At 37.6% G+C, this 23,502-nt stretch overlaps 1 protein-coding gene across 2 annotated transcripts; it reads right to left on the bottom strand.

The window, feature by feature from the left end:
- Positions 1-8,490: 8,490 nt before the first annotated feature.
- oxtrb (oxytocin receptor b) lies at positions 8,491-19,382 on the bottom strand. Of its 2 annotated transcripts, XR_013818335.1 has the most exons (4): positions 19,255-19,382; positions 17,284-18,343; positions 10,667-11,478; positions 8,491-8,746 (listed from the first exon to the last, which is right to left on the bottom strand). XR_013818335.1 is itself a non-coding variant. In XM_079841243.1 (3 exons), the coding sequence occupies exons 2-3, from the start codon at positions 18,203-18,205 to the stop codon at positions 11,252-11,254; spliced, it is 1,149 nt and encodes a 382-aa protein (XP_079697369.1). In that variant the 5' UTR covers positions 18,206-18,343; positions 19,255-19,382; the 3' UTR covers positions 10,379-11,251. The 2 variants fall into 2 exon arrangements, 1 of the variants encoding a protein (XP_079697369.1); XM_079841243.1 differs by lacking the exon at positions 8,491-8,746 and having other exon boundaries at positions 10,379-11,478.
- Positions 19,383-23,502: the final 4,120 nt, after the last annotated feature.

Consider the following 23,502-nt stretch of genomic DNA (forward strand, 5'->3'; position numbering starts at 1 on the left):
TGCTTACTGTCATGACGCGCTCTAACTGACGGAAGCGGTAGGAGGAAGATGAGTTGCTGAGAAGAATAGAAAGAGAACTCTGTTGTGGCCACACATTGTAGTAGGAAATACTGTTACACATCATTTATAAAGCAAGTTTTATCGACTGAAGCATGTGCAAGATAAAATTGAGGCATAAACGCACGTCTAAAATTAGAGCTATAACCTATAGTCTATTTTTCATTTAAAAAGCCACTTCTGTATCTGTATCTTTGATCCGTTTAGTCATTGGCCTGTGTGACAGTGACATACTTTACTGTAAAAGAAGCGTTAGATTTGAAGATATCAGTTACACTGCCAGTAAACAGCGACTCACACAGCTCACTTTAACCACTAACAGCCAACACGTGTATGTGGGGCCCACATGGGTTAAACATGGGCTACAGGGGTACAGAGTGGGCATGGGCTCAAAATGGGCATCTTATCTGGGGCCCACTTGGGTTAACGCAGCCGGGCTCCCTATGTCCCAGCCAACACACCCATGTGGGGCCCAAAGGGGTTGCACAAAGGGCTGATATCTGGGGCCCACCTGGGCTACCCAACTGGGAGCCAGCTAATTTTGCCCTCAGTTTCCATGGAAGCCCCATATGGGTTAGCCCAGATAGGTCTCTTGATGGGCTCATTCCGGGCCCATATGGGTAACCCAGGTTTACCGGCACGAGGGGGACAACATGTCACTTCCATGAGATCGTCCAATCAAGAACCAATGAAAAATTAAGTAAAAAAAATATTAAGTCCCGCCCAACAAGACGTTTTACTAGGATTTATATGGAAGCTTGTTTCCGCCACAGAATAGAAAATTAAAAAAGTAATTTTGACTTTATATCTCACAATTCTGACTTTATATCACACAATTCTGACTTTATATCTCACAATTCTGCCTTTATATCACACAATTCTGACTTTATATCACACAATTCTGACTTTATATCTCACAATTCTGACTTTATATCTCGCAATTCTGACTTTATATCTCGCAATTTTGACTTTATATCACGCAATTCTGACTTTATATCTCACAATTCTGACTTTATATCACACAATTCTGACTTTATATCTCACAATTCTGACTTTATATCTCATAATTCTGACTTTGTATCTCGCAATTCTGACTTTATATACCACAATTCTGACTTTATCTCACAATTCTGACTTTATATCTCACAATTCTGACTTTATATATCGCAATTCTGACTTTATATCTCACAATTCTGACTTTATATCTCACAATTCTGACTTTATATCACACAATTCTGACTTTATATCTCACAATTCTGACATTATATCTCGCAATTCTGACTTTATATCACACAATTCTGACTTTATATCACACAATTCTGACTTTATATCTCACAATTCTGACTTTATATCACACAATTCTGACTTTATATCTCACAATTCTGACTTTATATCACACAATTCTGACTTTGTATCTCGCAATTCTGACTTTATATACCACAATTCTGACTTTATCTCACAATTCTGACTTTATATCACTCAATTCTGACTTTATATCACACAATTCTGACTTTATATCTCACAATTCTGACTTTATATATCGCAATTCTGACTTTATATCTCACAATTCTGACTTTATATCTCACAATTCTGACTTTATATATCGCAATTCTGACTTTATATCTCACAATTCTGACTTTATATCTCACAATTCAGACTTTATATCTCACAATTCTGACTTTATATATCGCAATTCTGACTTTATATCTCACAATTCAGACTTTATATCTCACAATTCTGACTTTATATCTCGCAATTCTGACTTTATATCTCACAATTCTGACTTTATATCACACAATTCTGACTTTATATATCGCAATTCTGACTTTATATCTCACAATTCAGACTTTATATCTCACAATTCTGACTTTATATCACTCAATTCTGACTTTATATCTCACAATTCTGACTTTATAACTCGCAATTCTGACTTTGCATCACTCAATTCTGACTTTATATCTCACAATTCTGACTTTATATCTCGCAATTCTGACTTTATATCACGCAATTCTGACTTTATATCTCACAATTCTGACTTTATATCACACAATTCTGACTTTATATCTCACAATTCTGACTTTATATCACACAATTCTAACTTTATATCACACAATTCTGACTTTGTATCTCGCAATTCTGACTTTATATCCCTAATTCTGACTTTATATCTCACAATTCTGACTTTATATATCGCAATTCTGACTTTATATCTCACAATTCTGACTTTATATCTCACAATTCTGACTTTATATCTCGCAATTCTGACTTTATATACCACAATTCTGACTTTATATCACTCAATTCTGACTTTATATCTCACAATTCTGACTTTATATATCGCAATTCTGACTTTATATCTCACAATTCTGACTTTATATCTCACAATTCTGACTTCATATCTCACAATTCTGACTTTAAAGAGGTGGTAAACCACGATTTCACTATTCTAACTTTAGCTAGCATGTAATGTTGCGACATCTGCAAAGTTACAACGTTCTGAGTTTAAAGCAAAGGGAGATATTTGCTTTTAAATAAATCAGTTTCTAAGGACTACAGCAAACGGACAGTAGGCGACTACAGACATTCCTCCAGGGTTGGTGACATCACCAGCCTCAATATTTACATAAACCCCTCCTCCGAGAATATTAAATAAGGGGGGGTGAGGCCATTTTTTATCGCGCCGCTGTTGTGGTTAGTAGGCTGGAGTGTTGTTGCTGCAATGCCGACGAAACGCTGTTATTTTCATCCGGATTGCAGGTCTGGGGTACTTGCTTTGTTCAGCCTTCCTAGGGACGGGGGTGCGTTGCAGAGCGTTTAACATACAGCATGTTATATGCAGTGTTGGGGAAAGTTACTTTGAAAAGTAATGCATTACAATATTGCGTTACTCCCTTAAAAAGTAACTAATTGAGTTACTTAGTTACTTTTTAAGAAAAGTAACACGTTACGTTACTTTTGCGTTACTTTTTCTCACCTGGGCTGGGCTTGTTTTTGTTGATAACAAAAAAGTTATATTTTTGTGCAACGGTAAAAACCTCTTCATACCAAAATTGAAATAATAAGCCCCAGGCTGAGGTAAAAATGCAAATTCCCGCATGAACAGTAGAGGGCGCAGCTCTGCTGCCATTCTGGATAATGGTAGAATAGGATGCAGGAGAAAAAAGTTTTACCAATAAAAACAAAAAAATCTAGTAATTTTCATAATCAAAGGTCAGCAGCAAGACATTGGTACATTAAATATAAAGGTAGATTATGCATAAAAATAGTTGTTTTATTTAACATTAAATTATTGGAGGTTTGCATAGTACTCTGATTTTGCATTTGACTGATTTTAATCATTTTGGGGAATACAGAATCTTTATTGTGCAAGTGAGATAAATAAATGCTCACATTTAGTCTGGAACTACAATAACCATCATGTTTACACACAACACCTCTACACTTATTTTTCTCAACATGGGGGCAGGAGAGCTGTCAGTCAAATTAATGTGAAAAAGTAACTTGCGTTACTTTTTTGAACAAGTAACTCAGATATTTTGTTGTTAATTTGAAAAGTAATGCGTTACTTTACTAGTTACTTGGAAAAAGTAATATTATTACGTAACTCAAGTTACTTGTACACTCTAAAAAAAAAAGGTTCTATATTGCACCAAAAATGGTTCTTGGCTCGTAATCATAGGGGAACCTTTTTTAGTGCTATATAGCAACAATTTTGGTGCTTCAGTGGTTCTTCAGCGGTTCTTCAGAGGTTCTTCACCGGTTCTTTGACTAAGGTGCTATATAGCACCTCTGAAGAACCGCTGAAGAACCACTGAAGCACCAAAATCGGTGCTATATAGCACTAAAAAAGGTTCCCCTATGATTACGAGCCTTTTTTTTTAGAGTGTAATGCGTTACCCCCAACACTGGTTATATGCATGTGTGTTTGAGACAGAGGGCAACAGGACGCAGATGCTGCCCATCATAAATCACGAGACAGACAGGGGTCTGAGGAGAAGAGTGGAAAATGTGACATAATGGACAATATTCATCTGTATTTGCAATTCATGAGCCGCGGTTCATGCACGACGGGCTTGTGGCTCCCGCTGCACATTTCACGGAAGAAAACTTCCACAATCTTCGCGAGTTCAATGCAGGATTCGCACAACGGCTTGTCCTGAAAGCTGGATTTACAAACAGAAGCTGTTTACGGGCCACAACCTGTAAGTCTGATTTATTTTACTTCGATATGTTTTCCAGTAATAGGTTAATTGTACGATGTAGCAAGGAAGTAAACAGATGACAACGCTGTTCTGCAAACCAGTCTGTTAAATGCTTATTCATACTTAACGTTATCCGGCGAACACCTAACGTTACAAACACTAACGTTAAAATCTCAACAGCAAACTTGGCATTAGTGTAAAAGATTCTTTGATTAGAGCTTTTGTGTATTGTTTATCTACAGGCATGTTAAACATGGTTCTGTGTGTGATTTGGCTACTAGCAAAGCCAATGTTAAGTGTTCGTTTTGGGTTAATAGTTCTTGCGACAGATATTTGGCTATAATCGTTCTAAAAATACAAAAGTGCCATTCAGTAGCGATCACTATAGATCCGCAGTCTTTACTCTTGAGGACTGAACAGGGTCTGCTCGATCATCTTCACTAAAATGTTCTGGGTCTGATTCGGGCTCAGATTAGTATGGTTTTATTCACGCCATTGTTTCTAATACTGACAAAAGCACAGTCTACCGGTAAAGGTAAGGGGCGTGGCGTTTCCGATAAACGTGCACTAGGCGGTTAGCGAATCACAACACACTGGGCCAGCTAACCAATCTGAGCCCATTGCGTATTTTTGAGGGACTGGCTTCATACAACCCGGAAAGCATCAGACCGTTTTACAAGGAGGGACAGAGCAGTGTAGAATAAAGGCCAAATATATGAAAAATAATGCAATTTTTTTAAAAACGAAGCATGAACACATGTTACAGTGCACCCCACAAACACAAGCCTTCAAAATGTGTTTTACCACCCCTTTAAATCTCACAATTCTGACTTTATAACTCACAATTCTGACTTTATATCACTAAATTCTGACTTTATATCACACAATTCTGACTTCATAACTCACAATTCTGACTTTATATCTCGCAATTCTGACCTTATATCTCACAATTCTGACCTTATATCTCACAATTCTGACTTTATATCTCGAAATTCTGACTTAACATAACATAGCGACATAACAACAGTGAACCAAGAAGCATCAATGCAGGTGTGGTTAAAAATAGGCAAGATGTCCTGGCTTCCTCTCTTCCACAAATTTTTTTTTTTTTGCACTATTAAAATATACAATCTTGTGTTGTTGTTTTTTCAACTTTGAGGGGGCAACTTTGATATTTCAAAAAGTGGTGTGGGTAGAGGGAAAGGACAGTGAAGAGGTGAAGAGCGGAGGAGGGAAAAGAGATGAAGGGAGAGAAATAGCAGAGATGTAGGAAGAGGAGCGAGCGAAAGAGGTAGGCATTGAAAGAGCAAGAGGAGAGGTGAGCAGAAAGGAAGGGTGGAAAAGGAGAGTTGAGAGGGAGCGATACTGAAGAGGCTCAAATGAGATGAGAGCTTCTCTAATTAAGCATGTTATGAAACACAGAACAGAGGGTTCAAAAAAATGTGAGCAGCACAGTGGCCAGTCTGGACACAATTTAAACAAAAACAAGAGGAATGTCATAAGTATGCCACAGTCAAGAAAAAAACAAAGTTTCATAACTTAATGAGAGACTAAGCAGCTGTAGTAATTTGTGTTTTTAAAGAAGACTTCAGTTCTTTGAAATTGTAAATAACAGGCCTACTGTAAATATATACTATTCAAAAGTTCGGGGTCAGTAAGATTTTTTTTTTAAAAGAAGAAACTATTACTTTTATTCAACAACGATGCATTAAATTGGTCAAAAGTGGCAGTAAAGACACTATTAAAAGACTTCAAATGAAATCAGATTGTTCTTCTTCTTTTTATAAAGAATCTTGAAAGAAAAATTGTATCACGTTTTTCACAAAACGTAATTAGCAGCACTGTTTCAGCATTGAAACAAAAGAAATGTTTCACGATATTACTGTTTTTTTTTCAGCCTTGGTAGGCCAAGGATATGAAACTTCATTAAAAACGTTGAAAAATCTTACTAAAACCAATCTGTTGAGGAGTGTACACAGGAGTGATCTTTTTTGAAAATATCAATTAAAATAAGTTCAACTGGAACACCATTCTAATTAGGAACTGATACATTTTTAGCTGGGTTGACAAAGAATCTTTATTCAAACATCACAATATCCATTTTCATTTTAATGGTTAATCTCGTGATAAATAGCAAAGATAGTGTTTGCAACATTATACTGTCAAGAGAAAAACTGAAGAGCACAGCAATAGCACTTTCTTGCTGTAAATTTGTATTTAAACACTAGGTGTCAGTATGTGTTCATTTGTGATCAATGAGGCACTACATCAGGGATTTTTTTGAGAGCTTAGAAATCATACTGTGATAAGTGATTTATCATTTGGCTGATAATTATCTGTCAAATGATGTATAATATTGCTTAATCTGATTTTTGTCAAAGGAACTCTTAGTACGTTCACTGATTTTTTATGAGATTTTAATGTGCTTCTGTCCCTATGTTAGACTTAAAAAATATGACTGATGGATGTGTAGGAAGTGTAATATTAGATGATTTATAATTAAAACGTACTGTCTCTCATGAACCAAACATTATTCCAAGATAGATTTCCAAATACGTGAACGGTTTCATCCTAGTTTTAATTGCATATTTGGTTTTAATGCCATTTCTTTCAACAAATTGTTTCCTTCCGTTCTTTAAAAACAAAAGATTGGTTTCATACTAAGAATAATTGACTCTTATTTATGTGGCTGCACATCTTCTCATTGTTAATAAAGGAAACTTGAATGTCTTGATGCTATAGCCATGCCTGCTTTGAAATGGATTGTTTTGTCAGCTAGTGTTCAAATTCAAAATCAGTTGAAAAGGTTGTCATGCAAGAAGAAAATACAGTTTCCATCAGCATTTTATCATTCATATCCGCATCCACAGTCAAAAGCTTTTGTTACAACACAAATATAGTTAATAAATACATTTTATCATTCTCAAATGAATCACAGCGACAGCCTTATTTACAGAATATTTCTACAAAATATACTGATGTGGGAACATCACAAAAAACATAATTTCCCTCACATCCAACTCCATATGCCTTCTCTCTGACTAATCTCTGAGCTGCTGTTTTCTAACTTTATGAAGAAATCATATTGCGTTTCCATGTTGTAAAAAAAATTATCTTTGGGTGAACTATTCCTCTTCAATAAAACAAGGTGTACACGTTCACATACAATGAGGAAAAAGTGCTCATTCTGAATTTATATTTGTTACTGTATTTCATAAAGTGTGAATCATAACTTCATATACTAGAACGAAAGATGCTGACATGGCAAAGCTTTAGATAGATACAGTCAACAGGTCAAATGCTGTTTTTCATTGCAGTGTGTTTACCATGGTTAAAGCACTTAAAGCTACACTATATAACTTTTCCGTCCACTAGAGGTCGCCTGTTCAAAACAAAGGCGTAGTTTGATGACGCCACGTTTGAGCGCAGAATCTTGGGACATGTGGTCTTCACCTCACAGCCGGTGGAAAAGAATCGGGATAGGACTCGGGCAGAAATCATGTTCATGTGTGCGATTATTAACGTTACTGTAGTATGAAGCAGAGCAGGACCGAGTGTTGTGGAGCTGAGCAAGGCCGCAGGAGCGATTGAAATGCGGGACTTTTATTATGGCATAGTCGCCGGCGGGACTTTTATTATGACACGGACGCCGGCGCCACTTCCACTTTTCCAGTCATGAGTTTGAGGTAACGCAGCTCTGTTTATCGTATTAGATACATCTGAGTGTGTTGATGATGTTATGACGTTACTCTGCCGTTCTCTCTGCGGCTGCTATGACACTTGTTCAAACTGCAGTGAGAGTACAGCGTTTCTGCTAAATAAAACCGAGGGTAACGCAGATATGACGCCATTGACAGGCGACTCCCTCACACGTCCCGGTTCCTTGGTTAAAATAGCAATTTCTCACGATTTACAAATAGTTGGAAACATTTGGGACATTCAAAGTACTCAACTGAACAAAATATATAAAACTGGCCAAGTGGTTTTTGGATATTTTTCCGCAAAAATCTTACATAGTTAAAGGGTTAGTTCACCCAAAAATGAAAATTCTGTCAGCGTTATGAATCAGTGAGTCGATTCAGCAGTTTAGATCGCCAAATTTCAGCAGTTTGGCGGTTTGACACGCGATCCGAATCATGATTCGACTCACTGATTCATAACGCTTCAAAGCTTCATGATACTGTGTTTTGAAATCGTCATCACTATAGAAGTCGTTATTTAGTTTTTTTTTGCGCACAAATACTATTCTTCTCACTCCATAAAGTTATTTAGAACCACTGTAGTGAGATGGACTTTGTAACGACGTCTTTAGTACCTTTTAAGGGTCTTGAGAGTGTAAAGTGCATTGTGCCAATGGAGGCCTTTCAGACCCATCAGATTTCAACTAAAATATCTTCATTTGTGTTCTGAAGATGAACAGAGGTCTTACGGGTGTCGAACAACATGAGGGTAAATAATTAATGACAGAATTTTCATTTTTGGGTGAACTAACCCTTTAAGTGTTACCTGGGGCCGGTTGCATTAACTGCCAAGACTAGTCTTACAAGTTCGTCATCCATTTTTTCAGTCAGTTATATAAAATGTAGATTGGTCTAATTTGATACCGAAAAGTAAAGATTGATTACCCCATAACTAACTGCTAGTTTGAGACTGTAAACCCGAATAAGTTGGCAAAACTCAAAAAAATTTAGGCAATCGGTTACCTAAAATTTTTGAAGTTAAGAAATGTAAAGTTTAAGTAAGCGGAAATTACAGCTTTTTATTTTGTAATCATACATTTTAATTGCTCTGGACTTGAAATATTTGAGGAAGCTAATTCATACATTTAACTTAAAAATATCATCTAATCTCACATTTTTAGTAGTGGAAACTTAGCTAGCTTTAACTAGCTAATTCAATAAATGCCACCTTGCTAATTGGTTACACAATGCTTTGGTAGCATTAGCATAGCACTTGCTGAATGGGGACAACAATATATAGAACATTTATCTGTTCTCAAACTAAGCTCATGCTCCACTCGTCACCATGGTAACCCTACAAAAAAAAACATAACAGAAACTCTTCTAAACTAGCATAAAACATTAAACACTACTAAATCTCCCACTTAACGTAAAAAACATAATATAAAGGCCTGTACACACCGGGACGAATATCGCGCGCACTTAACGCCAGCGTTTTTCGTGACGTTTTTCGGCGCGTCTTGAGTGTTCACACCCAAGCGATTTCCACTGGCGATGCGCCGAGTGAACGTGCACATTCAGTAGATGGCGCTCCCGGTACACAAGGTGGTGGTGCTGCAGCACTTTACGCTTCTGACACTCGCTTGTCACACAGAAGAAGAAGAGAGACAGTATTTACGTGTTTGCCAAAACCATAGACATATTATGTCTATGGCCAAAACCATTCACACACACTTTTTACTAACTGGCAAGCAGCATTAGCTGCTCATCTTCTTCTTTGTCTACTTACTACTTCTTCGTCGTATCAATGTGTGCTCGGCAAGACCGTTTTGTGCTTGAGCGCCACCAAGTCGTGTTTTACTGTCACTTCAACAGCTCCAGGCACGTGAACAAAAGTGCCGATCTCATTGGTCGGCCAGTTTTTAACGCGCCACGTCAAAATAAAAAAACGAACCCGAGGCGTTTTTTTAAAAATGATGCTTTTACGCCTGGCGTTTTGCGCGTCGGTGTGTACACTAACATTGGCTCCCTTTGTTTAGTCACGAGGCGTTAAACGTCGGTGATAAACGCGTGCGAAAATCGTCCCGGTGTGAACAGGCCTTAAAACTTACATTTTGGCTGAAAATCTACTGTCCCTTTTGAATGTCATGGCAAAGCATGTTGGGAAATAGAAATCCCAGCTCCAGTTCAGTTACATTTAAGTTTGTCTAAATTAAAAGAAACAAGTTCATAAAACTCAAAACAATTCAGATTACTTAAAATGTGTCAGTTTTGAGAACTCAAAAGAAAAAGAATGTTCTAAATACTCATAAAAATGTATTAGTTTAAACTAATTTGTTTAATTTGAGTTGGCTCTACTCAAACCCATTATTTATTTTGAGCGTTAGGGTTTACAGTGTATGTTTAAGCAAAATTTGACTTCTGAAAAAATACTTTTTTGTACCAGATCTCACAGTTTAATGGAGCTGTTAACTTTGCCAGGAGCTTCATAACTCATATACAAGCAGCTGCTTACCTAACTGTTGCGAGGATTATTCGTCCAGCATCCCTTCATTCCCTCAACTTTTAATTAATATAGCCTACGCTTTTAAACAGAATACATTATATCCAAAAGCAAAATACTGTCCATGTGTTAAATTATTGTGTTCCACAGAAAAGGGACAAAATACAGGTTTGGATGGATATGACTGTGAGTATTTAATGACAGAATTTTCATTTTTGGTGAACTGTTTCTTTAAGCATACAACGATAAACGGCTTCCGTGACCCTGCAGAGGATAAAGGCCTGATCACACCAAAGAGGACAATAACTACCATATAACGATAAAGATATAGTTCTAAAAATCATTCTAAATATAAAAGAATTGCAGAGTCCACACCACAAACATAAATATTACGGCACAGAGAAGCGATATCGATGGAATCACTACAGAAGAATCTTTTTCCAGCTGATGAACGATAAAAACAATGACAGCCAATCAGAATCCATCCTGCGTTAAAGAAACGGCAGACAAAATTCTGCAGCGCGTGCTTAGAATAAACAGATTGATATTGTCCGCTAATGTAGTTATCGCTATATTTATCTTTATAGTTATCGTTCTTGGTATGAACGGGCCTTGAGCGTTTTGGAGAATGCATGGGTCAAGCATTACTTTTGTAAAGGTACATATTTTAGGCTGAAGAAGATTGCATGGCTAATGTTGCTGAGGTCTGCCCCACATCTGTAGAAATCATATTAATGATTCCTTAGCTTATGTTATCTTATTGTTCTGTCCATGACGGTTTTACGAACTGCAGGTATTCCAACGTTCTTTCATGTGGTAGAGAATTGTGTCACACTCTTCTGGCTGCTGGTGTTCCTCATTGCACCCGTGCCTGATTGGCTCTTAGATCTCCATTGCCTCTTACAGCCACAGTGTGATGGCATAAGACAGGGCTGCATGAGATCCCGGAACAGATGACCAGCGAAAAACATGTAGATCCAGGGGTTACAGCAGCTGTTTAGACTGGCCAGAAGCATTGCAATGATGAATGCCATAGCTATTAAAGAGACAAGTTAAAAAAAATTAGTGACACACAAGTCATGAGACTCTTAAATATGAACATTATGTACTTATTTAAAATACCAAATATTATACTTCTCATACTATGCATAGACAGACAGATGACACACAGACAGACAGACAGACTGACGATAGAAAGACAGACAGAGATAGAGAGACAGACAGACAGACTGACAGACAGACTGACAGACAGACTGACGATAGAAAGACAGACAGAGATAGACAGACAGACAGAGACCAGAGACAGAGACAGATAGATAGATAGATAGACAGACAGACAGACAGACAGACAGACAGACAGACAGACAGACAGACAGACAGACAGACAGACAGACAGACAGACAGATATAGATAGATAGATAGATAGATAGATAGATAGATAGATAGATAGATAGATAGATAGATAGATAGATAGATAGACAGACAGACAGACAGACAGACAGACAGACAGACAGACAGACAGACAGACAGACAGACAGACAGACAGACAGATATAGATAGATAGATAGATAGATAGATAGACAGACAGACAGACAGACAGACAGACTGATAGACAGATAGACAGATAGACAGATAGACAGATAGATAGATAGATAGATAGATAGATAGATAGATAGATAGATAGATTAATTTGCAGTTTTTAATTTTGTCATTCACTTACAGTATTGCTAATCATTTACTTATTATATATGCTGCTCTAAAATTTCTGGAGGCACAATGTGAAATAAATGAAGAAATTTATTGGCAAGAAGAAGCTATTACCCCGGTCCTGATAGACCATAATCCATCACTGCTGTCCTAAAATTGAAAAATGATGCCATAACTTTTAATAATGTTTCTAAGACAAATATTTTCCCAGGAAGCATAAAAAAATCATGATCCTAAAAGAAGTCTTCCTAGGTTTCATAATGTAATTGGCTAATAAACGGAAATGGACAACGATGTCTATGGTCATTTAAATCTCTGTATTCATTACACGGTTGACGCTCTGAAAATCATCATTGAGTAATTTTCCACAAAAAAAGGTAGCGCTTTATTTTACAGTCCTGTTTTGCATGTACATACACTGTAAAAAAAACAAAAAAACAACAACAACAAAAAATTGTTGGTTTAACTTCAACTACCTACCCCTAACCTTAACCCATGTAGTTCCCTTATTACTCAGTATTTTCGTTGGTACTGTAAGTACATTAAAAGTGCACATACTGTAAAATAAAGTGACACCAAAAAATCTTAATGACAATAATTTAAAGCTATGTCTCTAAATTAAGTCTGAAATAAGTTTTAAATGACGGATTGATAAATATGGGTAGAGGGTGGATGTGCACGTACATTAAATGTATTGTTCACTCAAAAATGAAAAACCATGAGCAATATAATCTGCCATTAAGAGCTGCGTGCAGATTCACAGATGCTGAAAGATATGAGCATAGTAATGATTAAAATAATAAGTAATGATAAAATCTTCTCATATAATAATAAAAGTAGCTCATTTTCGGATGAGCTACTTTATGTGAGATTTTAATATCTCTATTGTCCTTTCAATGCCTTTTGGAACTCCAATTATTCTGAATCCGATTATTTTAAATGTATTGTCCTATATAATTGTCTTTCAGCTAATACATTTAAAGCCCAGACTATATGAGAAGGCATACGTGTCATCTTAAAGGGATAGTTCACCCAAAAATGAACATTTCGTCATCTTTTACTCTCGATTTGTTCCAAACCTGTATAAAAAGGTTCTAAGATCTGCTTGGTTACAAACATTCTTCCAAATATCTTCCTTTGTGTACACTACAGCAGAACAAAGACATCCATATAGGTTTGGAACAATTTGAGTGTCTTTTAGTTTCTTTTTTGGGTGAACTATCCCGTTAATGCAGTTTACAATGAGGTCCAAAAGTCTGAGAACACTAGTGATATTTATGAATATACTTCTATTGTGCATTCCCTAAAAAGTGTACAAGTATAAATAGATTCTTTTCCAAAAAACATTGCTTATGGTTTTAATTTCAAGTGAAAATGGACATTTTCTGCAACCCCCTCTGAAAAAGGAAATATGTAGCAGATGGATCCCTTGCAGTTGTCTTCTTCATACGGGCCTTGTGGGTTTGACAACAGCACAAGACTCCTCACAAATTATGTTATGAAATTACAGGGAAATGATACGCCTAACGATCTTGTCAGGATAAAGTAAGACCGCTTTGATGTCACGCTACATTTACTTTACCAAAACCACCTGAGGGTTTATAGCTTTGAACTGCTATTCCAAGACTTGTTTTCATCTTTCTCTGTCTAAATTCTATTCTGAAGGATATTTTTGGGTTATCAGTGGCAATTTTTACGAAGTTAAAAAGAGATAACTATAGAGGAATGGGGGAGAATACCATTACAATAAAGAGCACGAAACATCTTGTTTTTGTATTGCCATCTTGTACATGAAACATCCTGTTGTATTGCCATATAATAGATTTCTCATGCTTTTTGAAACTCTTAGACCAGAAAGTTGCATAACTAACATATTACATGGATGTAAATGGTTATTTCTGTTTGAGGACAAGATCAAGGCCTGCCTTTATGGGCCAACCTAAGTATTCCAGGGTTCCCAATGAATTTTCATGAATGGTCTTACAAGTTGTTTGCAGAACCGGATTTTGGTAGGAAATTCCGTTCTTCGTAGCTTGCTTAATACATCTGAGATGATTTGTCAGATCCCAGATCTTTGAATCATGATAACTGATCTCTGGCTAATTTGGTTCTTCAAACAAATTTGCGGATTGGATTAAAATATCTGGATTAAATGATCTAAGATAACTGCGTTCTTGTGTTCCCACATCGATACTCGAAACCATGATCAGCAATGCAATGATTGGCTGGCTTCAAGACAACGTAATGACATCATATATTTAAAAAAGCCACCTGGCAAAAAACTTGACAAATTACACAAAAAAACCAACAAATTTCTGGACCTTTATAAGCAACCAGCCAAACGACCAAACCAACATAAACGCTATAATAGATAAATTTATAAAAAAAAAGTTTTAAACATTATTCCCAATTAAATATAGTCACGCTTTTATAGTATTTGTGCACCCTTTACATTTTTATTTCAATGTTCTAATTAGCTATTTATTTGATTTTGAATTCAATTTGAAGCAGATTTGTTATGTGACAGCATTAATTAAAGTTTCTTAAGATCAAGTACTCTGCATCTCCTGCGCTGCATCAAGCCATCTCATAATATCCGTCATCACTCAAATTAATGCAGAGTAGCATGTGTGTAAGACTGTGATAACATTATAAAGTAATCATTCTGTCAAAAATATTCTGTCACAGCCAGTCAAGTGGCTGTGTCTATAGTATTATACACAACCAGTGTTGGGGAAAGTTACTTTGAAAAGTAATGCATTACAATATTGTGTTACTCCCTTAAAAAGTAACTCATTGAGTTACTTAGTTACTTTTTAAGAAAAGTAATGTGTTACGTTACTTTTGCATTACTTTTTCTCACCTGGGCTGGGCTTGTTTTTGTTGTTTTTTATAACAAAAAAGTTATATTTTTGTGCAACGGTAATGACCTCTTCATACCAAAATTTAAATAATAAGCCCCAGGCTGAGGTAAAAATGCAAATTCACGCATGAACAGTAGAGGGCGCAGCTCTGCTGCCATTCTGGATAATGGTAGAATAGGATGCAGGAGAAAGAAGTTTTACCAATAAAAACAAAAATTCTAGTCATTTTCATCATCAAAGGTCAGCAGCAAGACATTGGTAAATTAAATATAAAGGTAGATTATGCATAAAAATAGTTGTTTTATTTAACATTTAATTATTGGAGGTTTGCATAGTACTCTGATTTTGCATTTGACTGATTTTATTCATTTTGAGGAGTACAGAATCTTTATTGTGCAAGTGAGATAAATAAATGCTCACATTTAGTGTAGAACTACAATAACCATCATGTTTACACACAACGCTTCCTCACTTATTTTTCTCAACATGGGGGCAGGAGAGCTGTCAGTCAAATTAATGTGAAAAAGTAACTCAGATATTTTGTTGTAAATTTGAAAAGTAATCCGTTACTTTACTAGTTACTTGGAAAAAGTAATATTATTACGTAACTCATGTTACTTGTAATGCGTACCCCAACACTGTCCACAACATTATAATATTTTCAAATACATTTTTATATTATTTTTATTATTTAAAATTATTATTGCCCCTGGTTCAGGAACCCCAGGAACTCTTGTAATAAAGTAGCAGTGGTTGGGACAAATTTTAAGTATCAACGCTGCTAAAATATTTGCAATCTAACCCTGTTTACATGAAATAATCCTGCTCGCGAGCAGGTTTAAGCTTCTGGACCTGTTGCTATGACAGCAAGTCCAGGATGAGCGTCGAAGAACCAAACAATCCAAGATCACGCCAAATCGTCAACAATCAAATCCAGCTAACTAAGTTAGCGACGTACGAAGAACGGACCCATGATCTTTGTTGATCCTGGAACAACATTCCAATCAACCAATCAGATTTGAGGGGCAAGTTTACAGTTTATATCGGTTTAGACTTACAACCAGGGCTTAGTTCTTCTACATCAGTGTAATTCACCTATAGGGGTACCTTATGGGTAGGGTAAGGTTTAGGGGTAGGAATATCGATTAAAGCTGCACTATGTAACTTTTCCGCCCACTAGAGGTTGCCTATTCAAAACAAAGGCGTAGTTTAATGATGATAAGTTTGAGCGCAGAATCTTGGGACATGTGGTCTCCACCTCACAGCCGGTGGAAAAGAATCAGGATAGGACTCGGACAGAAATCATGTTCATGGATGCGATTATTAACGTTACTGTAGTATGAAGCAGAAGCAGGAGCGATTGTTAATAAGAAGAGTGGAACACAAGCCTCGCAAGCAGCGGGACCTTTATTATGGCATAGTCGCCGGCGGGACTTTTATTATGCCACAGTCGCCATTTCTGCTTTTCCGGCCATGAGTATGAGGTAACACAGTTCTGTTTATCATATTTGATACATCTGAGTGTGTTGAAAATTATGTTATGGCGTTACTCTGTGCATTCGCTCGACGGCTGCTATGACACTTGTTCACACTGCAGTGAGAGTAAAGCGTTTCTGCAAAATAAAACCAGAAACCGAGGGAACGCAGATATGAAGCCATCGACAGACGACATCCTCACACGTCCCGGTTCCTTGGTTAAAATAGCAATTTTCTCACGATTTACAAATAGTTGGAAACATTTGGGATAACTGAACAAAATATATAACACTGACCTAGTGGTTTTTGGATATTTTACTGAAAATTTTTTTACATAGTGCACCTTTAAATCTTTAGTCTGGAATGTTGTTCCAGGATCAACAAAATATGGAACGTGTCTAACTCGGCAAAATCAGGATTTTTTTTTTTCATAAATATGAGCATAACTAAAATGAAAACCATATTCACTACAAAAATTTCCACTTACAAAATATATTCATTACTTTGTCAGGCACAAATTTCCTGTTATTTTCGGGTTTTCCATGACTGTTGGAACATCTTTAAAATGTATAATTTTAATTGAATTGGATATAATATCAACCCATGTCATTTTTGGAGAAATATTTTGCTTGAAAGTAATTGTATTATATTTGCTTAAAATAAAGAGTTTTACATATTTAATTTGATATCAGTGATGTTGTACTAGTGATATAAAAATTCATTTCATTAAAAATGTTTATGCACACATAGCCTACACATTTTATGACCTGCTGATCAACAGAATTTCAACGAACCTTCTCTTGGAGCCATTGGATCCCAGGCTGACCACATCTGAACGAAGAAAAACGGCGTCCAGCAGATAATATAAGCCAGGACGATCACAAACGTCATTTTCACCGTCCTGATCTTAGCTTTGGAGATCAACTTGACGCTGCTGACGCGGGAGAGCGCGTTGCCCTTGGCTGGTCGCGGGGTCAGCGACAGGCATTGGTCGCGTCGGGTCTTCAGCTTAAAGTTTTGCCATATTTTAAAACTTATAAGTCCATAACAAACGCTTAAAATAGCTACAGGAATGATATAGATGGTGAGACTAATCCATGTGACGTACGCCTTTGCGCCCCAGGGCTGAACAAAATCCCCCCAGCAGTCGAAAACCCCATCACCAACTTCTCTGAGGGAGAAGATGTAAACCTGAGGTAAACTGAAGAGCAGGCTTATAATCCAAGAGGCCAAGACGTAAAAACGGTCATTTCGACGGCGCAAGGATCGTAGAGGCTGCCATATAGCCAGAAATCTGTCGATGGACATCAGCACGAGCATGTAAGTGGACGCGAACATGCCAACCACCTGTAGGTACTTCACCAGGCGGCACAGAACGTCTGGTCCATAAAAGCGAAAGGTGATGTCCCAGATAAGTTGAGGGAGCACTTGAAAAACCGCCACCACCAGGTCAGCAATGCTAAGGTGTTTCATAAAATAGTACATCCGCGACTGACCGTGTTTACTCGTCTGGATAGCCACAAGGACGCACACGTTGCCGGCGAGCGCCAACAGCAGAATACACACAAGGACGGTTACTTCGACTTTAGCCACTTCTTCGTTGCGCTTGAGAGGGTTTACGGTTTGGTTCGATCCCCTGCTGTCGTTTCCCCTGCTTGAATTCGCCCAGGAGTCGTTGAAGGGCCAGAGAATCACGTCTTTCAGCAGGCTCTCCATTGTGCGTAAAATCCGCACCGTCCGCGCTGTTGTAGCGGCTCTCACGCGCTATATATCATGACACATGTGTCGAAGGATGCCGTTATGATGTGCATGTGGCAGCACTATATGTCGATGATTGAAATTCGGTCCAGTTCACTGCAAAATAAACGTTAATTAAGATGGTTAAAATAATCTCAAAACTATTATTATTATTATTATTATTTAAAGAAATTTAGGTTGAGCTTCGCCTAAAAGGGAATTCAAATCATCTCTACACACACAAAAAAAAAGGTTCTATATTGCACCAAAAATGGTTCTTAGCTCGTAATCATAGGGGAACCTTTTTTAGTGCTATATAGCAACAATTTTGGTGCTTCAGTGGTTCTAAGGTGCTATATAGCACCGCTGAAGAACCACTGAAGCACCAAAATTGGTGCTATATAGCACTAAAAAAGGTTCCCCTATGATTACCAGCCCAGAACCATTTTTGGTGCCATATCCTTTTTATTTTTGTGTATAGCGCAGTTAGCTAACTGTCAACTATCTTGAAAACCTTTTAAACAAAACAAGTTTTATGTGATATATTTGTAAAATAAAGTTATAACGACAGTTTTGTCGATGTTCCGTCTGACAAGGATTCTGACACTGTTGCTATGGTAATCTCGAACGCGATTGCAGTTCGCGTGCGTCTATTCACCGTCAGGTAGAAAGAAAAAAAAAGCGCCCTAACTTAATTGTGTTTGATGAAATATTCGAATCGACAATTTAACCTTACATAGTATATACATAGGCTACATGTAAACATAATACTATTAAAAAAAGCCTTTTGTTTTGACTTCTTTTAGGGGGTTTGCAAGCCCCCTTAGTGTTTTCTTGACCACGGAGCATATAATAAACAATATTTATTATTAACAGTAGGCTGCTTAAATTTGAATTTAATAGGAAATACCAAGCCCAGTTGGCTATAGTAGCCTATAGCCTATATTAATATTATATAATTTTAAATATTCATACTATTGTGACAATTAAGCTCCAGTTAAAAAAATAAATGAAAAAAAAAAACTTACCTGACATGTATTTCGGGAGAGATCCATTCTGTATGTCTTGGGTTTGAAATGGAAGGATTGCTGATGTATAGCAAAACTGCAGCGTTTACTTTCTCTCATGGGTTCTATGGAATACAGCAGCTCTGTGTGCACAAATCTCAAAGCAGAGCACTGTTATAGGAGAGTGCACTGGGTGGATTTGTCCTGCTGCACTTACACATTTATACCACTGAGTGGTGAGTGCCATTGTGCTGTGCTGGATTAATTGATGTGTTTTACCATGCAGAAACAATAAGGAGCTAACATGTGGCAATGTCCCAATATACTGTGACAACATGCTTTGCTATTGGGGCACATTGTCAGAAAAGTTCAAAAGCTGTTTTGAAGCCAGAACCTTAAAGGGATGGTTCACCCCAGAATTAAAATTCTGTCATTAATGACTCATCCTCATGTCGTTCCAAACCCGTAGAACTATAGTTTATTATCGGAACACAAATTAAGATCTTTTTGATTTTTATGAATTGAGTGGTTTAGTCCAAATTTTCTGAAGAGACTCGATCACTTTATATGATGAACAGATTTAATTTAGGCTTTTATTCAAATATAAACATTAATCAGCTAACATAAACAGAAGGTCCGAACCTGCTTGATGTGTGTGAACAAACCTCTTGCGGAAGATCAAACATGCTGCGCAACACACGAGATTGTACCTCATTGGTTCTTGCTGAAGCTCAAACGTGCTGCGTAACACGAGAATGAACCTCATTGGTTCTTGCTGAAGCTCAATCGTGCTGCGTAACAAGAGAATGAACCTCATTGGTTCTTGTGAAAGCTCAAACGTGCTGCGTAACAAGAGAATGAACCTCATTGGTTCTTGCTGAAGCTCAATAGTGCTGCGTAACAAGAGAATGAACCTCATTGGTTCTTGCTGAAGCTCAAACGTGCTGTGTAACACGAGAATGAACCTCATTGGTTCTTGTGAAAGCTCAATCGTGCTGCGTAACAAGAGAATGAATCTCATTGGTTCTTGCTGAAGCTCAATCGTGCTGCGTAACAAGAGAATGAACCTCATTGGTTCTTGCTGAAGCTCAAACGTGCTGCGTAACATGAAAATTAACCTCATTGGTTCTTGTGAAAGCTCAAACGTGCTGCGTAACACGAGAATTAACCTCATTGGTTCTTGATGAAGCTCAAACGTGCTGCATAACACGAGGATTAACCTCATTGGTTCTTGCTGAAGCTCAAATGTGCTGCGTAACACGAGAATGAACCTCATTGGTTCTTGTGAAAGCTCAAATGTGATGTGTAACACGAGAATGAACCTCATTGGTTCTTGCAGAAGCTCAAATGTGCTGCGAAACACACGAGAATGAACCTCATTGGTTCTTGCAGAAGCTCAAATGTGCTGCGTAACACAAGAATGAACCTCATTGGTTCTTGCTGAAGCTCAAACATGCTGCGTAACATGAAAATTAACCTCATTGGTTCTTGTGAAAGCTCAAACGTGCTGCATAACACGAGAATTAACCTCATTGGTTCTTGATGAAGCTCAAACGTGCTGCATAACACGAGGATTAACCTCATTGGTTCTTGCTGAAGCTCAAATGTGCTGCGTAACACGAGAATGAACCTCATTGGTTCTTGCTGAAGCTCAAACGTGCTGCGTAACACGAGAATTAACCTCATTGGTTCTTGATGAAGCTCAAACGTGCTGCATAACACGAGGATTAACCTCATTGGTTCTTGCTGAAGCTCAAATGTGCTGCGTAACACGAGAATGAACCTCATTGGTTCTTGCTGAAGCTCAAATGTGCTGCGTAACACGAGAATGAACCTCATTGGTTCTTGTGGAAGCTCAAATGTGCTGCGTAACACACGAGAATGAACCTCATTGGTTCTTGCAGAAGCTCAAATGTGCTGCGTAACACGAGAATGAACCTCATTGGTTCTTGCAGAAGCTCAAATGTGCTGCGTAACTCACGAGAATGAACCTCATTGGTTCTTGCAGATGCTCAAATGTGCTGCGTAACACAAGAATGAACCTCATTGGTTCACATGAAGCGAACATACCGTTTACCAGATCTGATGTGTGAGTTGATGAATGTTTATATGTGAATAAAAGCCTAAATTAAATATTTTCATCATATAAAACGATCGAGACTCGAAATTTGGACTGAACCGCTCAATGGATAAGTTTTACGATCTCTTTATGAACTTTTTGAAGCGTCAAAGTGATCGTTGCGTAGCTGTCTATGGAGGGACAGAAAGCTCTCAGATTTCATCAAAAAGATCTTCATTTGTGTTCCGAAGATGAACGAAAGTCTTATGTGTTTGGAACATCATGAAGGTGAGTAATTAATGACAGAATTTTAATTTTGGGGTGAACTATCCCTTTAAGGCATGTACCTTTGTGACATTGCTTTAAGATTCCCACTTGAAGAGAATTCTCTACCAGTTAATTAAAAAAGGCTTATCTCATTCCCTTTGATTCCCTGCTTCATTCTTTTATCTCATGTTCAGTTCTGTCCTTTCATTGCATTTTCAACTGCACTAAATATTCATTCCCATTGTTTCTAAACAACACTGACATTTTCCTCATGACTTGATGCATGGCTTGCTTCTTTCAGGAGCAATATCCTGCCCCTACACTTAATGCCCTGTCAGGTACAGTAAGGAGTCTGCCAGCTGAAAATAAATCCATTTTAGATGCATACTGAGATACAGTAAGAGTTTCAGGACACACTGTTTACTTGTGTTAAACTTTGCCACAGCCAGTTCGGCCACTGCTTAAAATGTATAACCGGTCATACATATTGATTAAAATATTCCTGCTGGACAAACCCAAACCAAGATGGACAGCCAAGTTGTTTATTACTGACATTTCGGAATAATTTTGGTCTCCGTTTCAAAGATGAGAGGATGAATTTAAAACAGTGAGGGAACAATTGGTTGGGTTACTGCGACAAGAAATAAATATTTATCTAACAATGCAACTCAGCTCCAATTATTTTTCAAGGCTCGGAAGTTGAACATTGCTTTCATACAGAGAAAAAATGTAGTGTTCTTACGCAAATAGTTTCTTTCCTGACAAATGGAGGATGTAACCCCTCCATGTTTTTTTGTCAATACATTTATAAAAACATCTTTGTAGGAATCACAAAATATACTTTTTTCGCCCTGTTTGTTAGTGAAATAACAAATACAATTATGCATCACCAATTCAGACCATTTGAATTAATGATATGGGTTGCACTGTGAATAGTAATTATGATGTCTCTCTCACAATGAGCCTCGACAAGGAGGACACGTGTAATTAAAGCACTGATTAGCACCACTTATGATTGCACCATCCGGCTGAAGGAAAAGACCACATTAGATCAGCATGAATTTCCAACTTGATGATAATGGTTGACCAAGGAGGTAAACTGGTCAAAAGGCCTGACGGGAGCATCATTTAAAACATGCAGGTCACCAGGTATGTCCTGTGTTTTCAACAGGGTATCTTATTAAAGACAGCTAGTTTACTCAAAATAACTCTATTTTGGTCAGGAGTGAGCTTTAAAGGGGTGATGAATTGAGAAATCAACTTTCCTTTGAGCCTTTGGTATATAAAAGTTCATCGTGATATAAGAATATCCTGCAAGTTTCAGAGCTGAAAACGTCCTAGTTAGTCAAAGAAAAGCTTTTATAGACACCAGGCCCAGAAAACGAGAGATCTCACAATATGTCGACCATTGGCGTATTAGGACTAGGGTTGGGAACCGAGAACCGGTTCTTATGCAGAACCGAAACTGATTTTTGAAAAATACCAGAACCGCGCGAAATTCCTAAGTTTCGGTTCCGAAAACGGTTCTGGTGCAATGTGTGTGCGAAACGCTGGTAGCGTATCCTTTAATAGCGAGCGACAGCTCACCTCATCATGAATATTAATTACGTTGCCTGCCGCTTCCAGGAGTGCAACCAATTAACGCAGTTCAGCACTGAAAGCCCTCGCACTACACATTCACGGTTTTGCGTCAGATATTTTCGCATGGTGAAGAGAAAGTCACAAGTATGTAGACACATAGATATGGATATCTACGTGTAGACATCCCAAGTCTCCCGGAAGTTCCGGGAGTCTCCCGCATATAGATAGCGGCTCCCTGATGCCCGCAAATTAGTTAAATTCTCCCGCAATCTAGAGCGAGCGAGCAAGAGCGCGCATGCGAGACACAAACTGTGTACAAGCGCATGGCAGAGAGGGAGAGAGAGCGAAGGACCTTGCGTGTG

This window comes from Gobio gobio (genome assembly GCF_949357685.1).
Source record: "Gobio gobio genome assembly, chromosome: 17".
Taxonomy (NCBI): Eukaryota; Metazoa; Chordata; class Actinopteri; order Cypriniformes; family Gobionidae; genus Gobio; species Gobio gobio.